This window comes from Siniperca chuatsi, linkage group LG12 (genome assembly GCF_020085105.1).
Source record: "Siniperca chuatsi isolate FFG_IHB_CAS linkage group LG12, ASM2008510v1, whole genome shotgun sequence".
In the NCBI taxonomy this organism is placed as follows: domain Eukaryota; kingdom Metazoa; phylum Chordata; class Actinopteri; order Centrarchiformes; family Sinipercidae; genus Siniperca; species Siniperca chuatsi.
The window spans coordinates 22,103,732-22,128,104 of record NC_058053.1 but is presented as its reverse complement, the minus strand read 5'-3'; the positions used below and the strand labels follow the sequence as shown (position 1 = coordinate 22,128,104).

At 38.1% G+C, this 24,373-nt stretch overlaps 1 protein-coding gene across 1 annotated transcript; it reads left to right on the top strand.

Moving 5' to 3' along the window:
- Positions 1 to 1,416: 1,416 nt before the first annotated feature.
- Positions 1,417 to 23,989, top strand: wdfy2 (WD repeat and FYVE domain containing 2). Its single transcript, XM_044215724.1, has 12 exons — positions 1,417 to 1,772; positions 4,337 to 4,404; positions 6,746 to 6,819; positions 7,655 to 7,709; positions 9,871 to 10,021; positions 11,840 to 11,952; positions 13,575 to 13,701; positions 17,082 to 17,187; positions 17,895 to 17,996; positions 18,808 to 18,938; positions 19,046 to 19,154; positions 20,003 to 23,989. The coding sequence occupies exons 1-12, from the start codon at positions 1,636 to 1,638 to the stop codon at positions 20,030 to 20,032; spliced, it is 1,203 nt and encodes a 400-aa protein (XP_044071659.1). The 5' UTR covers positions 1,417 to 1,635; the 3' UTR covers positions 20,033 to 23,989.
- The last annotated feature ends 384 nt before the right edge of the window (positions 23,990 to 24,373 follow it).

The following is a 24,373-nucleotide window of genomic DNA, read 5'->3' as shown; positions in this document are numbered from 1 at the left end:
TTGTCAGTAAGGGTTTTACTATGAAAGTCATAACCGGAAGTGTGATTTTTTTGCTGTCAAGGAGCCTTGATTACTGCCTTGGTCCGTCAGTGAAATGTGTAAAGCTTCCAAGAATAATAAACAAAAAAAGACTTCAGGTTATGTGCCTTCAACATGAAAGCACATAAACTTAGAGGCTGCATTATCGTATTCATTGTATTGAATACAGTAAGTTGGGAACTGTGCAGTTTGTCAGTCATTGCTGCTATTCTGTGTTTTAGGCTATACATTGAGTTTGGCTAGATGTAAATCCACCATCAACACTTAAAATAGTAAAAATGTAGAAAGAACAGTGCAGTAGAGGTGAAATGTCCATGGTGGGAGGTATTTTCATTCCATTTTAAAGTGAGAAAATTCTCATCATGTTGTTTGAATAAAATCTCATCAGTGTGTGCTGTTTCAATACAAATATCTTTGTAATGTTATGACCGTTTGTTTCTGTTAAGTAATAATACAATAACCCATCAAGTCTGCAGTTGTAAATGTTGATAAGTTGTTAATAAATGGATTTTGGTCCAGATGCCCCACAGCCCTTTTTCAGAAGGCAAGTGGTCCATTTGAGGAGTCCTAGTAAAGAGCTAGCTAAAAAGACAAAGCAAGTGTCATGCTGGAGGAGGATTTTCCACAACCTGGTAACCCAAAAGTTGTTCTTTTTAATGGCTTTTAACATATCTATAAAGTATTAGGAAATTATTTATTAACTATTAAAAGGGCAATCCATTGATTCTACACATTAAATTCATTATAGTTATTTCTACTCAGCCTGTCAAAACAGCTGTATAATGTATTTGTATTTGGTCTGGAGGGATAACAAATTTCTAACAGGAAGCCTGAGGATGTGGAGTCTGGATGACTTGGGCATTTACTAGAAAGGGAGGATCTAATGACAGTGGTCAAGTTTCATTATAGAAAATGTAAGATCAAATGTTTTTAAAACTTTACACATACTAGGGCCTAGGCCTTTTTTAAAAAGTGTGCTTTGTGAGTGCAATACTAAATCACTGGAGTACCTCTTTAATAAAGCCATTGATTGTAGCTTATAAACCCTTTATAAAGGGTGTCTTATTAAAAAGTGGTATTATTATGATAAGTTTAATAATGAGGTGCTATTTAATTACATTGTTCTTTTGAGATTCTACTGCATCACACTTTTAAATGTTATTACTGAAATCTGCTCAGATTTAGTTGGGGTTTTTTTTTTTGTATTTTGTACTACCACAAAACCTAAGTTTGTATGCCGAATGTTGTACCAGACCACAAGTAAATATTTGTTTAAAAAAATGTTTGAGTTTCAGAGATGACGCTTTTATTTTGAAAATATAAATATAAAAATTCTACCGGAAGTCTTATTTTGTTCAGAGGAAGTGCTTGGTTCTGGCTGTAGGCGCGGGCGAGTGTGTGTATGTGTGTGTGTGTGTGTGTATGTGTGTGTGTGTTGTCAGCTGACTGACAGCATCTCTGGCAGCCGTGACAACACCGTGTGCTACCTGCTGACAGCTAGCTAGCAGCTCCTAGCCGACGCTTCACTGTCAGACCGGGGTGGGTTATGTTTCCCGGAGCCAGAACCGTAGACGGAGGTTTGTGCACCACCAACCCATGGCGGCCGAAATTCATCCCCAACCGCAGGCTCGGAAGCCATGTCTGCTAAGCAAAATCGAGGCTTTCCAAGATGTTGTGACCACGGCGGTCATCATTCCCAAGGAAGACGGCGTAATCAGCGTGTCTGAGGACAGGTACGTTAAGCTTTGCCAATTTATAACCGTCACCTGCCTTGTTTTCCCCCAACAATGTCCCCGCTCCTGTCGGTCATTGATTGAGCTCATGCCCCCGTCTGGCTTAATAATTTCAAAGCCGTTGTACGTAGAAACAGTCCAGCGGTTTGTAGAAGACAACATTCCCTAACATTTCAATAAAAGTGTCAGCAGACACAGTCATTTGAGCGCATAATAAAAAATTAAAAAAAAAACCTATGACCAAGTAAATTAACGTCAATAAAAATGTAGTTTATCAGGTTTAACTGTCGTCTATGATCATTTTTAATGGTGGCTAACGTTTGCTAGCTAGCTACCAAAAATTAACCCATGTACTCCTCTGTGCAGTTTGGGTTGTTGGTGTGTTTGACGTATGTTGAGTTCCCCACACGGGGTCACCAGTTAGAATAAGAGTACTTTCTCCCCTCACTCTACCAGTTTTACACTAGCCTGGGGATGTGTGTGTGTGTGCGTTTTCTTTGGCCGCTAAGTGTGTATATCCAGTCTATTGACAATCTGCAAGTGCTTGAAGGTGGGTGTGAGCCTCTGCATGTTCAAAGGTTGTATGTCCTGTACGATCCAGGGCTGTATACTACTTATCATCACATGGCTATCTCCTGGAACATTTCAGTGAGGGATTCGTTAATAAAGTTTGTTGTGGGATAATGGGAGTTGTTGTCTTCACTGTTAAACAACCACCAAACCACCATTGCCATGAAAATCTATCTAGCCTGACTCTCGCAGAGTCACGGCAGTCATGTTCACAGATGAGGTAATGTATTAAAGTTTTATTCAAGTAACGTTTAGTCTCATTCACCGACTTCCTTCCTCACTCTGTGACATATCCCGTGTTTCCCAAAGAAACTAAAAAAGAAGGAACATTACATATTTTAACCTTAAATGCTCTGCTTGGTGGCAGTTCAATTGAAGCCTATGGGAGATGCATGGAGAAGCACACTAAAACTCAACATATCTACATCATACACTTGCTACTTTTTTTTTTCATTTGCCATGGTGAGGATTTTAATTTGACTGCCATGAGCCCTTTTAAGTATGCCTATAATCATTTTTGGATACTATTTTGAGACCTACAGCAAATAAACAAATGCACACATTTGGAAAAATCAGTCAGTAATGTACTCTCTGAAGTGTGTTCTTTCATTTGGTAGAGGAATTTATTCATCAAAGGTCATACGACATAGATATGTTGAGTTTTAGTGTGCCTCTCCATGCATCTCCCATAGTCTTCAATAGAACTGGCATCAAGCAGAGCATAGGTTGGCATAATGTAATGTTCCTTCTTTTTTAGTTTCCTTGGTGTTTCCCCAGAAGTTATTGCAACTAGAGGGGGTAAAGGGGATATGACACTATTGACAGGCGACCAAATGAAACGCACTGTTACCTTGAATAAAATTACGGATTTCTCTGGGTTTGAACATTGTTGGAAATATTTGGGATAATGTAAGTATACAACTAAACAAAATATATAACATAGGTCTAGTCATTTTTAGAGATTTTAATGCAGAATTGTTACATATTATACCTTTTTAAGAGACTATCTTAATGATTGAGTTTTTATCACTTTGTGCTGTACACTTGAATATGTGGTAAGATGATTTTATCACTATTAAATTTGAACAGTGAGGTTGGGCCTTGGACTGGATAATTGCTGTCGGATACGGTTTAAGTCTTGTAAGATTCGGAATACATCATGGAGGTGACTGTCAGTCATCTTGGACCTCAGTTTGCTCTTGTTCAGTGTTATAAGAGAATATGTTTGCTCACATTTGTTTGTAGAGCCAAATAAACTGAGCATCCTTATCATGGCACCTCATCTGGGGAAATCTGGCCTTTTCCAAACCCCTGTAGAACTCTGACAGTGGGAGCTGCTGGTGGTAACTTTGGAGAGTGTAAACAACAGCGTAGGTGACAATAGTCTGACTGTGCACAACTGGACAAATTTTCTGGTCAGAGAAAACACAGCAACTTCTCTGTGCATGCACACAAAGTCACTGAGGCAGAATAGGAGTGGCATGCTGTAATGTCGATCATCCTCCAGCAGGAATTTTATACAGAGTATCATCACATTGCATTTCAATAAGCCCCAACTGCACGTCCTCCTGTATTCATTCCACATCAACAGAGAAAGGATTTGAGAACAATTTAATGTCCTTCAAAAATGGCTGCGAAATCTGGAAAGTGCTGGTTACATTTTGTGATCAGTGATGTGAGCACAGTCGCTTACTTCCCCATTTTCACAGAAATGTTGGCGTTGGGGAACCTGGAGATAATTTCCCACATAGTTGGGAAGTGTGCAGCATTGCCATCACTGATTAGTTCTGATTTGAACCAAGAGAAAGTGAAGTTGGGTGTGTTTACTGTCTTGCCTTGTTAGTGTTGATTAAAGAAAACCTTTCAAAGAGAAACTGTAGCCCGCTTCAGCCCAGAATGACTGGAGAATACATCAAGAATTTAGCATTACACCTCAGATTCCATGAGGGTTCTTGGTAACGCAGAGGCTAAAATGTTATGGTTTCACCCCACAGGACGATTCGGGTATGGCTGAAGAGAGACAGCGGTCAGTACTGGCCCAGTGTCTACCACACAATGTCATGTAAGTATTCTTGCTTACTTTTTGCCTATATGTGTAAATGTAACTTTTTATGTGTGTATACTGTTTATAACTGTTTGATTAAGGGCTTTCGGTTTAAAGCTATATCTTAAAACAAAGGCAATGACTATGGCTTGTTCAGTGTAATGGAATAAGTCATGAATATTTATGAGTATGTAACTTTAGTCAGCAAAGTTGTCCAGATAACATGTACTTCTTGTAACTGGCCTGTTGTTCATTCCTGTTTTTGGTCACTCTTCCTCTGTGTTTTTCTGTGTTTCATTCTGTGTGTGCGTCTCTCCTCATCAAGATGAACAGAATGAATCACGCAGACTCCACTTCTCAGAATGACATGAAAGTGTGGAATTTAATTGCTCCTGAAATTAAATTCAGCGTTTGAGCTCCTGTAGGATCATTTACTCTCCCTTCTTCAGTACTGCAGTGCTGCATGTCTGTGACACTGTTTGTCCTTGTTTCCCTCCAGCTGTGCAACTGAAGGAAATCCTGTGCTACCATCAGCAAGATCTGTAGCTTATGATAGCATTACCAGAGGCTGCATATGTTAAACATTTTAGTATACTGATATAAAAACTGAAATTAGTGTGCAAAAGATAACACAGTAATCACTACATTCATTTACAAATATACCAATTGAAATTTGTTTTCAGTTTTTATCTTAGCCAGAATTGAGTCAAAATCTTGATTGAAATGACTTAAAATTTGATAACATATAGAATTAATTGATTCCTGAATGGAGTTTTGTTCTAGTTCTTCATTAAGTTTTTCATATATAAAGGCATCTGTGCATCTTTGAGTTGCTTCATCACAAGTTGCTATGTTTGTTGTGCTCTCTGGAAACTTTCAGATGAGGTCAAATTGCAGGGACTTTGGTCCCATGTTTATTATTTTTTTGTTCTCTAAACCTCAGCCAACATATCCAGGAAATTGCGGCAGCACCTGTTATCCAAAGTGGTAACTGTTGACAGAAGCGTCTAAATTATTTACAGTATTTCCGTTTTGGGATTATTTTCACCACATTAAATCAGCTGAACAGGGTTTCAAACAGAAAGGAAGTTCTTTAGAGGTTTGTACTGACTCACATTGAACCTTCCAAAAAACAACAATATTAGTCAATATTTCAAGAAATAGCAAATATACTGTGGCCTTTGAGTAAGAGGAACAATTAAAGTATATTACTATTTATAATAAATAATTGGTATCTATATGGTAACTGTTTAAACACTGTTGCTGCAATTGTTTCTGCATGATGACCTCACAGTGGTTTTGTTGATTTTGTCATTATAGACAAATAAAGATTCTGATATTTTTGTCCTGAAGCTGCTGACAGTTGGCATTTTTGCTGCTATTCAAGTATATTTAAATGTGGAAATTGCAATGGAAAAAATACAGTATAAACAAGAAAACATTATCAGAGTTAATTTCATTTTTAATCAAATATTGTTCAAATAAACAAGACGAGCAAAGGCCGACTGTCAACAAAAAAACAAAACATGTTCTGCTTGAGTGACCTAAATCAACACTGACTGAGGAGTAAAGCTGTTTAAGATGATTTGTGCACTGAGCAATTAGCCCACAGACGGTGGACAGAATAACCAAACCATCTGTGTATGGCCATTGTGAAGCTGAGAATGTTGTCACATTGAAGATAATGCCTTTCAGTGCACCACCAACACCACAGACGGTGACATAGCTGGAGGACACAATTTAATAATGTTCCTGGTCTATATCAGACAGGAGACACATATCAAGCTCAAGAGATGCACGTTGAATCTGAACTAATGAAGCACATTCAGTATTAGAACCATACTGATGACTCAGGCCTACATTATCAGCTGATTTTAGCGTATGTCAGCCAATTAGTAGCAAGAAAATGATAAATAAAGTATGTTTTGGGGTGTATTTTCCAAACAATGCCCAAGACAATCTTAACTCAAGGTCCACTCAAAAGCTTCTCTAGAGCTTTCAATTCTATCTCATGGTCTTTCTCAGTGGATGGAGTTTGCTCAGTTGTCATTACGTGACCTAAGTATGAAACTTCGGTCAACTGAGCAAACTCCATCCACTGAGGAAGACTGTGAGATGCAGCTGAAAGCTCAAAGAAAGCTAGTAAATTTACCTTTATAATTTGATTTCCAACTGTCTCCAAGGTCAAGAATGTACTACAGCAGAACAGAAATCACTGTGCCAGTGAAATTACCATAACAATACAAATTTACATGCAAAAAATAGCAATTTAGATTGTAAAGATTTCCCAAAATAACAATAACATGCATGCACACACAGGCAGAGTGATCACTATTATTGTGTGTCTTTGTGTCTCCAGCGCCCAGCTCCTGTATGTCCTTTAACCCAGAGACCAGGAGGCTATCCGTGGGGATGGATACTGGAAGCATCTGTGTAAGTCCAACCACCAACCTGCTTCCTCTTCAAACACAACCCCCTGGGTTTCTTTCTTTCTTTTCCTCACTCAACTGAAGACTGTTTGCTTTTCTTGCTGTTTCAGTAGTTATCACCTGAAGGATACATGTCATCCCAGTAGGTTGTATTTTTGTCGCCATGTTGACAGGAAGCTCTTGGGATATTTGTCATCTGCCTTTTAGCACATAAAATGGAATGAAGTATGTTTTCATTAGTGTATAATCACCTGAAAATAAGAATTGTTGTGTTTTCATTACCTTAGAATAAGCCCTTTATATCTACAGAGGGAGTGGGTCCCTTTCCACTGAGGTCAACTATGTTGCATTGCCATGTTTCTACTGTAGCTCAGAAAGGACAAACCAAACCAAAGAGTTTTACTGTACTGTACTACACTGGCATGTGCTTTACAGCACATTACAGGCCGGTCTATTCTAAGATGCAGCATTTTTTACTGTCCAGTTTTTACTGTTTTTGTTTTGTTGTTTGAGAATTTCATTGTGGGAGTTGTTTGTTTGTTCATCCAACACAAAGTCAGACAGTAACAGAACATTTTCTAGGATTTTCATCCCAGAACAACCTTAGAACGTCTAGTTCCCAGATTTGTTTTAGTATGGGTGGTGGCCTCAGAGGAAAGCACACTGTCAGACCAAGAGCTGTTCTTCTTTTCACTGGCTATTGCACAGGCCTGCAGTACGTCCATACTGGAATTTTATCACAGTAACACACTTGTGTTTGCCATTTATAGATTTTTTTGGAAACCTTAGTCATTAACTTCAGTCATTGTGAACATTTATCCCCACTTCCTGTCTTTCAGGAGTTCATCCTGTCAGAAGACTACAATAAGATGACCCCAGCACGCACATACCAGGGTGAGACAGGAAGTGTGTGTGTGTGTGTGTGTGTGTGTGTGTGTGTGTGTGTGTGAGTCAGTTAATATCACACATGTCTGGAAGAGAACCAAAAGAAACCGTTGTTGGTTTGTTTTGTAACCTAGTCTTAAACGTCCAGAAAAAGTGGTAAAATATCTTAAATTCAAATGTACAATTATTAGTCATGTTTTTTTTCTCAAACGCTTAGCTGACTTTATTTGTACGAATAGTTTCGTAAACACTATGACTGAAAGTGTGTGCCATTGTCCCCATGTATAAACTGTATTGTGTCTCCCATCTAAAGTTAAGTGTATCTGATTTATGAAGGAATAAGGAAACAAGAGTGCTCTCATACTAGCAAGGCTATTGAGATTTAGTTTAGAAAGATTTATTCAGAAAGCAAACTGACATGTAAGATACTTGATGGACAGACAACAGATGCTGCTGCTTAAGAAAACACATTGTTCTAAAACAAAATTTGACAAAGCCTATATTGCTCTTGGGTTTACTGTCAGTGTAGCATGAGAGACTTGTGTCTAAAAACTCTACCAGTTTGAGTAAAGTTTTATCTCTGTTTTTCATTTACACATCAGTAACTCATGAGTAAGATGCATGAAACATGATGTTCCTGTTTTAGATATTGTTTTTTTCACTTTCCCCAATGTTGTTAATGGTTGAAAATGGTAAAATTACATCATTTTACACGAGGGGCGTTTGATTGTTATTTTTTGCTTCCAAAGGAGGGCATGATGGAAAAAGTTTGAGAACCACTGCTTTATATTATATACTATCTGTCATATTTCAGAGAAACCCTAATGAATAGTGCTACACACTGTGTGAACGCCTGTGCAAGAAAAAAAATACTTTAAGTTTGATTGCACTTGTTTGTTTTCTCTCTATTAAAATCTCTCTGTAATTATTGTGGCAGTTGTTGCTGAAAGTACCAGAAAAAGTGCATATGTAAGGTCTCAAAGCCCCTATGTAAAGTATTTGAAAATGTCTGACTACGGTTACTCCTAGTGGTGGTAGCAAAAAAGAGACCTTATCACATAGAATAATTTAAAAGATGCTATAATCAAACATAAAAATCTTCAGATAGGGGCTTCATTTGCTCTATTTCAACAAATGATAACCTCTCTTTTGCCCCCATTAAAGAAAAAAACAAACAAACCTGGAATTGCCCTGCCTGAATCATATATTTCATAATCTTCTTTATACTTGGACTTAAAAGGTCTTTAAAAGACAAACATTCAACTGTCTGATACCTTATAATATAGTACTGACATCCAATGTGTCGTACCTTCACATGTAACATGAAGTGTGTCTTTAAAATATGTAACTGACTGTTCCTTGACCCTCATTATGCCCATAGAAAGCTTATTTCTAAGAGCTGCCACCCTCCTCAGATTCTGCAATTCTCTAAAATCTCTGGACCATATCATTTGTATTATATATATTTATTATTACCCAGGCAGTTTCAGGACATTTTACTGCTAATAAAGTCTGCTCAGCTCTGTGTACTTAAGGCTTTGAAAACTCTGCAGCCTGAGGAGTATTTGTTCTCTGGCAGTGTTCATAAATCTTTTTTTTCTTTTGAGTATAACTCACTCAGAAAAAACTGGACCAGAGCACCACTGATCGATCTCCTCCCGTCTCCTCTACGGCCTCAACTACATTAGATTTTTTTTATCGTATGAATACACATACAAGCCTTGGAAAAACTGATTCTTAGATGAATGCAGAGTAATATTAATAGGTGACCTTTCATGATGTGTGTTTCTCTGATATTATGTGACGATGTGTACCACATTTCCTTGTGTCATGCATAGCTGTGTGTACTGTGAAACTGTAGATCTCAAAATATCTCAGCACCAGTGTCAAGCAACTTCCTCTTCATTTGTTGGTCAGATCTTTCCTTAAAGAAGGCGGCGGTGCTAGTCCATTATTCTCTACTGTAGCACCATCTTCCTGTTTCTGAAATAGGGTGTTAAATTTGTATTTCTGTGCAATGTCAGCACACTAAATATGTGCTATAAATTTTTGACACCATCCTACTCCAACCCTAAACAAGATTACTGGGTATACCCCTGCACTGTGATAGAAGTGATTGTGAAAATGGATCTCATGTGTTGTATTTATGTGTGTTTTTGTGTGCCTGCAGCCCATCAGGGCAGAGTGGCAGTGGTGCTGTTTGTGTTGGAGATGGAGTGGCTTCTGAGCACCGGCCAGGACAAAAACTTCACGTGGCACTGCTCAGAGAGTGGCCAGCAGCTTGGGACGTATCGCACTGCCGCCTGGGTTTCAGGACTACAGTATCCTTTAATGCCGCCCCCACCTCCTGGTCTGTTTGTTGTCTTGATTTGTTGGCTACTTGGCCCCTAGAGTGCGCTCAATGAACTTGACAGCCAAGCTTCCTGCTAAATGGAGTGGAGTGGACGTAACCAAATGGGAAGTGACAAGCCATCTTAGGTGCTTTGGACTGTGAAAAATCTCTGCCTTTTATTATGACAACACAGTCTATTTTAAGGCCACAGTAACATAAGACAGGGCAATTGAGATTAGCTTCCAGTTAGTTTGTACTAATGGGAAGGGCTAACAATAGGCATCAGTCATGCTGTTGTCAAGGAAACGGTCTGAGTAGGTTTCAGTAATGGCCAGATGAAAGGCTGTGAGTGCTCAGCAGCAACACTGATCCATACCAATGAGCCTGCCATGAGGCCAATAGACTGCTGGTATTCTGCTAGCCTTTACATGCCAACCTGTCTGGTTAGCATGGCAAGAAAATCAGTGGGAGTAGAAACACTGAGCAGTGACATTTTTTGTTTTGAGTGTGTGACGTTAGACATGATGATAAGGGATGTTTCTGTACCAACTCTGTTTTATGAGAAGCCATATTGAACAAAACCTAATGAGTGTGGTGTGTGTAATTAGCAGGTGAAAAGGTAACTTGTTGAAAAGTGAATGTGTTTTAGACATCTACTTTTTGGCTGTTTAAACAACACTTTAGTGGATGTAATTTAACTGCTGCTATATGTCTAAAAATCACTTTTTAACTAAAGCTTGACTTCAACCAAGACCAGTGGTTCTCAAACTGTGGGACAGGAGAACCATTGCAGGTAGGGCACACTTGATCTGGGGATAAATAGTATAACTACAGCAAGTTTAAAATTAGTCTCATTTATGTGGAAACAACAGATGCTAAACGTTTATTCAGACAGCAAAATGACATGTAAAGTATAAGATTGAAGACAGATTTTGACAAGTGATGGTCATCAAGCAAATGGGTCAGTCAAAAACCAAAGTCAAGAAAATATGACAAAACCTTTCATGCTCTCTGGTTCACTTAGTGTATTTGGAGAGCCCTATGTTTTTTGTGTGTAAATATTCTGGCAGCTTGGGGAAAGTTTGAACTTTTAACATTATTTAACTTACTAACTAACTTTACTTAACAGGAATTCACTGAAATTACTGTTCTCTTGCATGTCTTGCATCTTTGTAATGTTATTTCAATGAAACGTTCAAAAAGTTTGACTTAATTTGCTTTTTTACTCAATTCCCAAATATTGGTAATTGGTTGATACAAATTAGATTTGTTTACAGTTTGATTGAGGAGGGGAGGGGAACCATTGATCTAGATGTCTTTTTACTTGTAAATCACCTAATCTGTGCTCACTGGTAATGATATAGAATATACAATCTCAGGTTCCCAGAGAGAGAAAGGAAAAAAACTCCAATTCCTGTAATTAGATTTTTATTGGGTTTTTTGTTGTTGTTTTTTTAAGACAAAGATTTTGATTGGATGGGATAATTAGGTTATTCCTTGAGGAGCTGTTGTTTTTCTCTTCTACAATGTGGACAGTGTTTGTAATGATTTTGTTCTGTAGAGACTTAACCAGGTCAGAGGAGGACTCAATGACTAAATGGCCAGTGAAAGAGCTAAGAGTCATCCACTGACACACTGTAATTCCTTTACTGCCACTACAAAGGCCTTTTGACTCAGATCTTAGATTTTATAGTTTTCACACCGATAAAACCATTTGTTTCACTGTGCAGCTCAGTTGCATTGAAATTGCAGTGGGATTTTGCTTGTTTGGTCTGTGCTTTCTTCTTCGACCTTAATCTTATCCCAGGTTTGATGTGGAGACCAGACACGCCTTCGTAGGGGACCAGTCTGGTCAGGTGACCATCCTGAAGCTGGAGCAGGACAGCTGCAGCCTGGTCACCACCTTCAAGGGACACACTGGTACAACACACATACACAGACACACACTGTACACACTAGTGCTGAAATGATTAATCAGTTAGTTGATTGATTTGCTGTTTCTCTCTATCATTGTAAATTGAATATCTTGGGTTTTGGACTGTTGTTTGGAGAAAACAAAACACTTCAAGACATGTTGAGCTCAGGAAAATTGTGATGGGCATTTTTCATTATTTTCTGGCATTTTATATCCTAAACAATTATTCTTTGAATCAATAAATAATGACTAATAACTAACTGATCCATAATAAAAGTAATCATTAATTGCATCACTAGCACACACATTGATGGAGCTCAGAATTCTTGCAGCCTCAGCGTATACTACAGTACATGAGCTACACCATTGTTGAAAAAACTGGCAGAGATTTATGCACAATATTTGTTCAGATGTTGTCTGCACAAATATAAATGACCTAAATTACCTTGCAGCTACATTTATAAGCCCAGAAAAGTTTAGCTGCTCTGCTTTCATACACTCATAACTCTTACAAATATTAGTTTGTGAGAATGAACAAGTATGTTTTCCTTGTGTGCCTTTCTGCTGATACGAGAGAGAGAAGTTGTTACTGAATACAAATCACAGACAATTGAATTTAATAATACTTTTGGTAATTATCTATACAGTTGTCTTTTCAAAGTTATGTTACACATGGCTTTGCAATTAAGAAAACAATACAATTTAAATAAATAACACTCAATAATGAAACAATTAAAAAAAAAAAGCTTTCTGCAGAAATATAAATGAAAATGAAATCTTACAGTAGCTGCATTACATTCACATAATAGTTTATGCTAGATTGCCTCTGTCAGCCTCTGTTGTCCTCAGGCTGGTTGCAGATTTATTGAGCCAGTAAAGAAGTGATTTTAAGAGCTGTGGTCTTGAATGTTCAAGAAAATCTTTTGCAGCTGTCACTGGGATCTGCTTCAACAAAGGAGGCAGTGAAAAATGTCTGTTACAGTGTCTTAAATAGGATTTAAGGTATTTAGATAGAAGCTGATGGTTGGAGGTAAAGGATAAAGAGACATCTAAATTAGTTTTAAGATTAGTTCAGGGCCAGGAACAACGATCTTGAATTTAGTGAAAGGATTTTTGTTACATTCAGGTATTCATTGACTGTCATTAATCATTTACTGTCATTTAAAACATCAGAAAAGCAGTAAAAAGAGATGATGTGCAAACAGATGAGGAGGAGTCATGTATATTAACAGTATCTGTCCAAGAAATTAGCCTTTAGGCTCAACACATAAAATCAGTTATAAAAGAAATATATAGTTTTTAAAGTAAATGAAACAAGTCTTATGAAAACCAGTACATGACAACCCAGGGGACACCATCCCAGTTCCTAAATTGACCAATTCGGATAGCATGATCAGTGGATCATAAATAATTCTGTGAAGACTCATCCTCAGAGCTGTGATGATATTATGTGCACTGGCCTTGGCCTAATGTATGTCCTTGTTAATTGTGTGGGAGTGTGACTTTGTGCTGGTGTGTGTGTGTGTGTGTGCGTGTGTGTGTGTGTGTGTGTGTGTGTGTGTGTGTGTGTGTGTGTGTGCGTGTGCGTGTGCGTGTGTGTGTGTGTGTGTGTTTTACTTTGCTCCAGGCAATGTGACGGCGCTGTGTTGGGACCCGGTCCAGAGGGTGCTGTTCTCCGGCAGCTCAGACCACTCTATCATCATGTGGGACATCGGAGGGCGCAAAGGCACCGCCATCGAACTGCAAGGACACAAGTAAAAATCACAAACATCCCCTCTTGACTGCATCGCTTATTCAGCTGGATGGACAACATAAATGTTTGTCTGTTTTGTGCTGATTGATTGTTGTTGTCTTATTCTATGGTATTACTGAGCTATTTATACTGTTTATACTATACTATTTTAGTAGTTTATTGTGTTCAATGGTTAATGTGTTTGTATTTTTTTTTGTAGTTGTCCTCTGAGGGAATATTAAAGTATCTATCTAGCAAACTACAGCCTCTTTCAGATAGGCACCTTGGTATGTCAGGCTTGAATAACCCCCAGAGTAACTTTCTTATATGTTGCAAAGACAATCTTACATGGTCCGACCTAGCAACATTTCTGTAGCACTTTCAACATGGCACGAGTCTGAATTGAATGCTGTCAGATTAACGGAAAGGCTACAGCAACACAAGGTTAAATAAACATGTAAGTCCTCTACCGCCTTCTTAAGATCACTGTTATAAATTTGTCATTTAATCACCTTTTTTATGCACAAAAAATAAAATCTATCTAATGAATCATTAAATACTGAGAAATAGCCTATTTAAGCTGCTGAAGAGATTCATCTCACTTTGGCACAGTATTTAAAAATTTCTTTACTTTGATTTCAAAAACTTGACCATCTCACCAACTTTTCATCTCATTCACAGTATGAATATCCATCCAAACACATAGGCTACAGCAGACAGACTCTCAGGTGTCTTCCCACAGGCCCTGAAAACTGCAGTCATCAAGCCACTCTTAAAAAAGAACTCGACACGTCAATAATGAAAAATTATAAGCCCATATCAACCTCCCGTTTTTAAGTAAAAAAAAAAAAGCTGTTTTTCAACAGCTGAATAACTTCTTGGCTTTAAACAGCTGTTTTGATGTCTTCCAGTCAGGTGTTTGACCACCACAGCACTGAGACTGCTCTTCTTAAAGTCTTCAATGACATCCACTTAAACAGACAGACAGACAGTGGCACAATTTCAGTCTTGGTATTATTGGATCTCAGTGCTGCATTCGACACGGCCGACCACAACATGTTACTAGACTGACAGGAAAACTGTGTGGGACTTTCTGGCACAGTATTAAACTGGTCTGAATCCTACTTAAAGGACAGGGACTACTTTGTGTCTATCAGTAATTACACAGCTGAGCGGACAAACATTACATGTGGAGTTCCCCAAGGCTCCATTCTGGGACCTTTTCTGTTTCTACATGCTACCACTGGCTCAGATTATGGAAAACAACAAAATATGTTACCATAATTATGCAGATGACACACAAATTTACATAGCAATGTCACCAGGGGACTATGGTCCAATACAAGGCACTGAGTAAGTGTATTGAACAAATCAATGATTGTTTAATTGAAGAAAATTCTGGTGCATCCAAAGATAAAACTGAAGTAAATGTTTTTCGAGCCAAAGAGGAACGATTTAAAAGTCAGTGCTCAGCTTCAACCAGTAATGTTAAAAACCACAAACGAAGCCAGAAATCTTGGTGTAGTCATGGACTACAGACAATTACAAAGTCAGCCTACTACCACCTTAAGAATATATCCAGGATCCTTTGACTTATGTCAAAGGATCCTGGATATATTTGGAATATTATATATTTGGAAAAACTTGTCCATACATTTTCAGTCTTCAGTCGACTCGATTACTGTAACAGTGTCTTTACAGGTCTCCCTAATAAATCGATCAGACAGCTGCAGCTGATTCAGAACGCTGCTGCTTGCGTCCTAACTAAGACCAAGAAAGTGGATCACATCACTCCAGTTGTGAGGTCTTTACACTGGCTTCCTGTCTGTCAAAGAATTGATTTCAAAATACTACTGTTGGTTTATAAAGCACTTAATGGTTTAAAACCAAAGTACATTTCTGATCTTCTGCTACGTTATGAACCATCCAGACCTCTCGGGTCGTCTGGGACAGGTCTGCTTTCTGTCCCCAGAGTCAAAACTAAACATGGAGAAGCAGCATTCAGTTTTTATGCACCACATATCTGGAACAAACTCCCAGAAAACTGTAGGCCCACTAAAACCTTCAGTTCTTTTAATTTAAGGCTGAAGACTTTACTGTTTCCTGTTCTGCCTTTTATTAAATCAAATAATGATTCATTTCTTATACTGCACTGTAACTTTTACTCTCCTGTTTTATCTTGGTTTCTATTTTCTATTTAACTCTTTTAAATGTCTTTTTATTTTGCCATATCTTGCTTTTATGCTTTATGTAAAGCACTTTGAATTAAAACGTTACGTGTTTCCATTTTTCACTCTGCTTAGAGGTGTCTGATTGCAGGTTAATAGGCAGAAGAATTCTGTATTCTATCTGATAAATGATGACATTGATGAGAGAATTTATTAGTGAATCTGGGTTCACCAGATTAGTGGATGGGCATCTCGAATGCTCACAGTGGTCATTAATTAAGTCATTCAACTGCAAGATAAGTTTAAAAATCAACACTGTCCCCCAGCAGTGCCACCACTCCATCTCACATATGAGAAGCCAAATATTGTGTGAGCATTGCTGTTTTATCTGTAATGGTCCTGTCTTGTTTTAATAGATCCATTACATAACATTTATTTAACAGAGACCTATGTTTCATTACCAGAAAGCACTTTAACAAATAAGCCCTTTTCAGACATACATATGTAACAGTAGGCCTCCGTTATGTGAATGTGGCTATATTCAGACGTGACAAGACCTTTATGGAAAGAGTCACAATGCATGCACAATATTTGGTGCCTGGTGAGCGAGAGAGCGGTAGCACTGCTGGATAATATTATAATATTGTAAACTGAATATCTTTGGGTTTAGGACTATTGGTCGGACTGATTTGAAGATGTCATTTTGGGCTTTAGGAACTTGTGATGAGCATTTTCTGACATTTTATAGATCAAGTGATAAATTGATTAATGTAGAAAACTCGATAATGAAAATAATTATTAGTTAATTTCATTATAATCTAATTCAATTCAGACTTGTACCATGTTGAAAGTGACTTTTATGAAGAGTGAATCAGGTGCTTATTCAGACATGAGACCAACATGTAAAACTGATACCAGATTTATGTAACGAGGTGCACGTCAATGTCTGAAAAGGGCCCATCTTTATGACTGTATAAATAAAAAAAGAGACTTGTATTTTATACCACACAGCTGTTAAGTCACAGAGTGCAAGTTTTAAGAAGACGCAGCTACAACCAATCTGCATTTCTCATACAAACTACTTATGTTCATGTTAACATGCTGGGACAACAGCCCCTCTGCTCTGTACTTTTTATTCACCGCTTGCTTAATTTGTTGTGTGTGTGTGTGTGTGTGTGTGTGTGTGTGTGTGTGTGTGTGTGTGCGTGCGTGCGTGCATGTGCGCTCTCTATAGTGAAAAGATTCAGGGCTTGTGCTACGCCTCACACACTCGTCAGCTCATCTCCTGCAGCTCAGATGGAGGCATCGTCATCTGGAACATGGATGTAACACGACAAGAGGTGAGAGAGAGAGAGAAGAGGAGGCAGCAGACCGATGGAGTGTGACATCAACCAAACACACAAACACACATTGATACTCAATCTGTGAACTGTGACAAATTTTGAAGAATGGAAAGATGAGGAAATGCATCATGTGTGCCGTGTGTTTTCATGTTTGCAGGTGTATATTTGTGCATGTTATGTGTCCAGCTATGAGTATCCAGAGATAAAAATCACTGTGATACTGTGAAATTCTTTTAAGAGATCCATGAAAGGTCACCAGATTAGCAAAATGTTCTTTGAGTTTCTCTCTTATAAACACACACACACACACACACACAAGCCTTTTGCCCTCTCCCTCTATGCTCTGCCAGTCTCCTGTGTGGAAAATTTTGCCCAAATTCTCAATTATGTTTCCTTTGATTGTTTCTTTCTTTCTTTCAGTATCTAAAACTGTAGTATCATGAACACAAATCCATAAAGTCACAGAAAAATGTTATGCTCAAGTATGAGGACAATTCTCCTGGTGGTGGCACTATAGAAACCAACTAAAGAAACACACATGCATCTTGACATCAACTCATCAGGATACCCCATGTCCTATTTCCCAGCATCCACATGTGTTACAGTTCAAAATAATATCCATATTTTTCTTGATATTGGGAGTCAAAATTTGAAAGGGGAAAATCTAAAAACACATGTATAATTTTAAAATTGTGTTTGCACAGACCCCAGAATGGTTGGACAGTGACTCCTGTCAGAAGTGTGAGCAGCCTTTCTTCTGGAACTTCAAACAGATGTGGGACAGTAAGAAGATCGGCCTACGACAGGTACTGTACAATTCCATTCCCAATGTTCTTTTATTCATTTCACTTTTATATAAAAAGTTCCATAATTATATATCATCAGACACAAAAACTAACATCACAGTTTAGACGTCAGGTTCTAGATTGAGTGATCAGTAGCTCCACCACACCCTGAATTCACCCCAACATTCCAGGAAACATATACAACTCTTCACTCCTGCTACACTAATGGCCAGAAAATGTCCTGCGGCTGTTTTATTATCTCATTCTCAGAAACAGCTTTATGTTGTGCTTTTCATTTCAACTGTGTGAGAGAGAGAGAGAGAGAGAGAGAGAGAGAGAGAGAGAGAGAGTGTCACAAGATCATTCACAAGTATTAAAACTAGTCCAGTGGTGCAGTGCCATTTAGCACTTGACTTGACAAATCCAAAATAACTTGCATCTTAAACACCAGTGACTTGTGACTTCAGTTGGACTTTTGCCTTTTGGCTTTGAAGGCACACTGATGTGTTTGCTTGTTTAAAAATAATACATAGAAATGTTTTAAACTAATATTAATAATAATAATATCTGTTAACTTTTAAAATTTAAAATGGGATTAAATTTGGTGAAGAGTGCATAATAACTTGTTAGGACTCGACACAAAGTTCAAGACTTGGACTTAATTTGGGACTTGCTGGTCTTGACTTGGGGAGACTGGAGACTTGCAAAACAATTATTTTGGCCCACCTCTGGGAGTTAAGCTACTCTTCTTTTATAACTTTGCTGCTCCTGGTAAAAAATGAGACTGTTGCTAATCAAAGCTGACACGTTGAAGTCCTCCTGTGTTCCTCAGCATCACTGTAGGAAGTGTGGTCAGGCGGTGTGTGGCAAATGTTCGTCCAAACGCTCCACCATTCCCCTCATGGGCTTCGAGTTTGAGGTGCGTGTGTGTGACAGCTGCCACGAGTCCATCACTGACGAGGAGTGAGTAACAATCAGCCTCTGTTGTTGTCATATACTGACCCTTTGTGCTCTCAGCTTTCTCAGTGCTTACACAGTAAAGTAACTGGCGTTCCCTTTGTGTCTTCTAGTCGAGCGCCCACAGCCACCTTCCACGACAGCAAGCACAGCATTGTTTACATGCACTATGAGCCCACCACTGGAAATCTGCTCACCTCTGGCACTGACAAGGTTATCAAGGTCTGGATGGAAACAAACAGTATCTATTGTATTCATGGGTCTCAGATAAGACATACAAGCACACACAGTAACATTTAGGGGGGTCACTCCTCAGCAGGGTGTTTTTAACTCGGCCAAGGAGGTTAGGTTTGTAGTTCTCGGTCTTTTATTTAGCATGATTAAGGCCAGATTAAGCTGCTAGGGGCCCCTATTGACCCCCCATGTGCATTGTGTATGTATCCAGTTATGTTTAAGTACCTATCAGATCAGCTGGAATACTACACAGGCAAGTGGCAAGAGCCACCAAAAGCCCTCATCATTTCAGTTTATATTGTGTAATCAAATTACCACATACTATTTGGTACACAGTGAACTGGGGTTACTAGGGCCTTCAGGGCTCCTGAGAATCTGGGGCTGGCTATTTCACTACATATTATATATCAGCCAGTCATGTGGTACATCAGGTTCTTCCATGATCACAGCTACAGGCAGAAAAGTATTTCACTAATGTGACCATGACTGCTAACCTAAAAGAATTTCATAATTGTGTTTTTTAGTGACTGCTAATCTTAATGCTGCTTCAGAGGCTTTGCAATGCATACATTCTTGGAAAAACACAAAATAACTGTCAGTATTTGAAAATTAAAATGGTTAAATTTAATATGTTGTTATGAGTGTCAAATCCAAGCAGACACTTGCATCTTACAAACCATAATTCAAATCTTTCTCCATTTTTGCAGATGTAGATCATGATGGTTACATTTTTTCATCTCTGTCTGAACTTTAGAAAGCATCAGCAGAAATGTCTCTTTAATAGTTAGTTCAAACTGACAAACAACAAACTGATTGTGTCTTGTGTTTATCTGCAGCTATGGGACATGAACCCTGTGGTGTCTTGAGGTCTGTGGGCGACAAGCAGTCAGCAGGGAAGCTCTGTTCACCAAACTGTGATGGCGGTACTCACACTTGGAAGAGAAAGAGAGAAGCATATCCAACAATATCGATGTCATCTGGATAATATTTAACAGTTATTCAACAACAAGCAGTGGCTGTTGCACATTCACAGTGAGGTAACTGCAGGCTAGTGAAGCCTGGGAACAGGTCAGGCATTGGTTGACACAAGGTTACAGACGGTTGTGAGTGTTTGTTTGTGTGAAGGGTGCTGATGGGTGGGAGAACTCTCTGTATATGTGTCTGTCCTGTATGTGTGTGGGAGGGGTTGAGGCATTTGACTTTGTAAGGAATTTACACACCTTATTTACTTAATTTTCCATGCATTCCTGCCGATTTCATACTGGAAACTCACAAACCAGTAAGTGAAACATTTCTGCTCTGTGTCAGCAGGTACTGTCAAACCCAAACCTCACATTTTTAAGATGTGAAGCATGTCATGTAACTGGACCATAAATCACTCTCAAACTCACTCATTCGTGTTTAGAAGGCTGTAGATTCTCCACAAGAGGAAGCTGTTTGATCATTGTCAGATCAGTTTTACACCTGCCAACCTGCACCATCTATAGGAAAAGAAAGTAACAGCAGCAGCAGTTTAGACTTTCAGATGTAGACATGTTGATGTTGCCCTCTAGAGGCAAAGAAAGTAGTAGCTGAATCCTGCGCCACCAAAGCAACGAGTGTTTCAGCTGCATTTTTGGTATTCTATATGCTATTTTCTTTGTGTTGTATTACATTTTACATTTGAAACTTGACCACCTGTTTGCTAAAATAACAAGTAAAATTGTAACATCAATGTGTGACTACAATTCAGCTTGTGAATGTAAAACACCAAATGTTAATTTGACAAAACAGTTTAATCTCAAAGTCCACTTACTCGCTTGTCCCACAGCTTTCGTCCGTATCACATGGTCGTCATCAGCAGATAAAGTTTGCTCTTATCGGATTTATCCAGAAGTCTTGAATGTGCTCACAATAATGGAATAAAGTTTTTAAGGTCAAGAATGAACTTTCAAACTCACCAAATGTTAAGTTTTGAAGATTTTGTTAATTCATTTTCTAATCATCGATGAACCAGCCATAACATTGAACCTTTTTGGGCACATGACAACGCTTAGACAAGTGAGCCTACACTCAGTTGCCAATTAGTTAGTTACATCTAGCTAAAACTAACCCAGTCTAATACAATAGTCCTGCAATAAATCCCACCTTTGTTTGTGGTGCTGTTGAAAGAGTTATATATAAGTTAGGCTAAATAACAGAAACACCTCTCTGTACAATGTAAGGTCAACAGCACTACAAACTACATCCCCCAAAATGATCATACAGTTGAATCAACACCTCTCTAAAACATTTTGTTTTTAACTAAACATTATAACCTTTATGAAGGTAGGATTTATTACATTCTGTTGTATTAGACTGCATTAGTTTTAGCTAGGTCTACCTAATAAACTGAGTGTAAGTGTTAATTGTCTGAAGAAAATCTGTACTCACCACAGACTTTTCTACCAATAAACAACAGATATGTCAGTTATTTCAATAACAACCAAGTTTTAAAGTTGACATTTTCAGCACCAATTCTAGTTAGCAGGTGGCACTAGTGTCAACACTGTAGAAGCTGTTGCAGGCCTTGTCTGTAGATGGTGCTCATGAGCATATCTAAAGTCTATCTGCAGCTCCTAAATGCTATTACTTTTCTTGCTAATGGGTGGCACAGGTTGGATTGAAACCGCATGTCTGAAACGGTTGCAGCTGTATGATATCGGCTGATCCTGGTTTCAGGTGCTTCACATCACTCACACTGTGTTCTTGTTATCATGTTCAAGAGGTAAAGAAATCATCTACTTTCTGAATATATCAAACTGATATCAGTATTAGTAGTAGTAACCATTAGTAGTAACCATGTGACATTGAGGAAACTGTTCATGCACGTCTCTGGATGTTACCAAATGAGTCTATCTATTTAGGCTGTTGTACCTCACGTCAACCACTAGAGGAGATGACTTTTGAGACAAGTTAGGGAAGCATTTTTAATCTACACCTATCCTGTTCATCTAAATTTATATCAGAGGGTTGTGGAAGGCCACAAATGTAAAAAAAAAATAAAATAAAATAAAAAAAGGGTAATTTTGAAACTGTACTTTTGTTCCTACTGTACTCACATTTGGCCAGGTTTGTACGCATGTGGCCTCCAAACAATATCCACGTAGGTTTTTCTAGCTTAAGTATGTGTGTTGATGTTTGGCTGCTCGACCAAATCACCTCTCTCGTAGAAGCCACTAATGCTGATGCACCCAGTCCACTGAGTGTTACAGAACAACCGGATATCAAGCAAACATCTTAACCTCATAAAGTTGGCTCATTATTATAAACTTGTGCTCTGCAGCAAAACAATGTTCAGACCCACAGAACTTCATTTTAAATTCTAGTAGAGATTCTAAAGTTTCCAAAGACACAGGCTAAAATTTGGGGAAATGTGTATAAAGTGATTCCATTTGAGGTAAAGGGGAAGCGATAAAAACATGGAGTCTTTCATTTGAATATTACACTAATTTTTCATATCTTCATATGGAATATATCTGTGATACTGTCAAACTCTGTGTGTTTTTTCTCTCTCAGTTTAAAGAAAATTTAAGTTAGGCCATTACAGAGGACATTGATTTTATAGTAGACCCTTGTCATGATACTTTTAGGTACACACAGTGTTTGCCTAAGTCCACTGAAGTGCAGAGTACGCCTGTCAGGTTTTGTAATCTGTAAATTAACCAATCAGACTGCTTGCTGATCCTTGTATGTTCTCTACTGTCGGCTGTTTTATGAGATTATTTATTATTGTAAGTGTGGTCTTAATGTTTCTAACATGCAAATGCACATATCATCAAGCTTATCAGAGACAGCACAAACATAGCCTACATGTATCAGGACTTAAAGGAAACTAATGAACATGGTTGCTTTGATTTTGTTCTCATTGTTACTGTTTTTTTAAAGTCACTACTATATACCAGCTTTTATGTCAGTGCACTGGAATCACGAAGCAAAAATATGTCACAAATTGCTGCTGTGAAGAGAAAATATGAATTTTTTTGTGATGATCATGTTTGTGCTTTATTAATGATCAGATGGTAACTAAGTTGAATTCTTCTGATGTTCAAACCCCACTGAATATTTTCCAAAGATGTTTGATATTTAGATTGAAAATAAGGTTATGTTATCTAAAAGTAGAGAAATAAAAAATTGTAGGCTTGACTGTACAGTTTGTCTGCACTTTCATAGCTACCCATAAAGGTACATTTACAGCAGCTCATGAATGTGAGCCTGTGGGTACTAAGACCTTCAACGACCATGCCAGTGTTTTTCTGAGGTTCTGAGGCTTAACTACAAATCATGTATATTTCATTTTTGTGCAGACCAGTTTCAAATGCATGGTGTACACTTTTAGGTTTGTAGGATGTATTTTTTCCAATCTTTCCAAGAAGCTGTTGGTTTCCAACTAATTGATTGTCACTCTGTACTGAAATTTATATAAAACGGTGGCTGCCTAGAATAGTAGTAAAAAAACAACAACCCAAAAGCTAAAACACAGTAGCTTGTTTTGCAAAATAGATACATGTGATCATGTAAAGTGCATGTGATTTAAATGGGAAAAAATGTGCAAAATCACTGGTGTAGTCCTTTAAATGTGAAAAAAACTTAGACTACACGGAAGATACAAAGTTATTAGATAAACAATACCTAAGCTTCTGTTGCAGTCAAAATGAATGACAGATCAAATTCATCTGAGGCCAGTGGTCTATTTTTCTGTTGCAGGAAAGATAACGGACATTGTTGTGTGTTTCAGTGTGTCCCTTAATGTAACCATTTATGTATAAATGACATTAAAAGAGCAGGTTCATCTACTCTACCAATTTTGAGTGTTTTGTTGTCTTGTTTATCAGATCACACTGATTAACAAAGATCTTAACAGAAACAAAATTGCAGGGCAGCTTCTTTTTTGCCTTTTTTATGTTTGTACATCTTCCTCTGCACTTTTTGTCCACTGAGTTTTTGTGCCACAAGTCCCTCAACGTTCTTCAAGGCTCCTTTTAAAAAAAACGTGTTAGGCAACTCCTACTTCAAGCGTTTGCCTTTCATAAACTATAAAGACAGAGCTTCTATAGTTTAGATTGTGGATCTAATTTGGTAAATTTATTTCGACCAAACCAGAGTTGGTGATTGTTGGAACAGTGGAAAGCCTAACAAAGATGGTTTTGGTGTGTTTTAAAGATAGAGATAAAATTATTCTTTTTAAT

Excerpts from the sequence above, each read along its gene's own strand:
- wdfy2 (XM_044215724.1), top strand. The coding sequence starts at position 1,636 with ATGGCGGCCGAAATTCATCCCCAACCGCAGGCTCGGAAGCCATGTCTG. Across the intron at positions 11,953-13,574 it reads CACCTTCAAGGGACACACTG|GCAATGTGACGGCGCTGTGT; the intron begins GTACAACACACA and ends ACTTTGCTCCAG. Across the intron at positions 17,997-18,807 it reads AGAAGATCGGCCTACGACAG|CATCACTGTAGGAAGTGTGG; the intron begins GTACTGTACAAT and ends TGTGTTCCTCAG.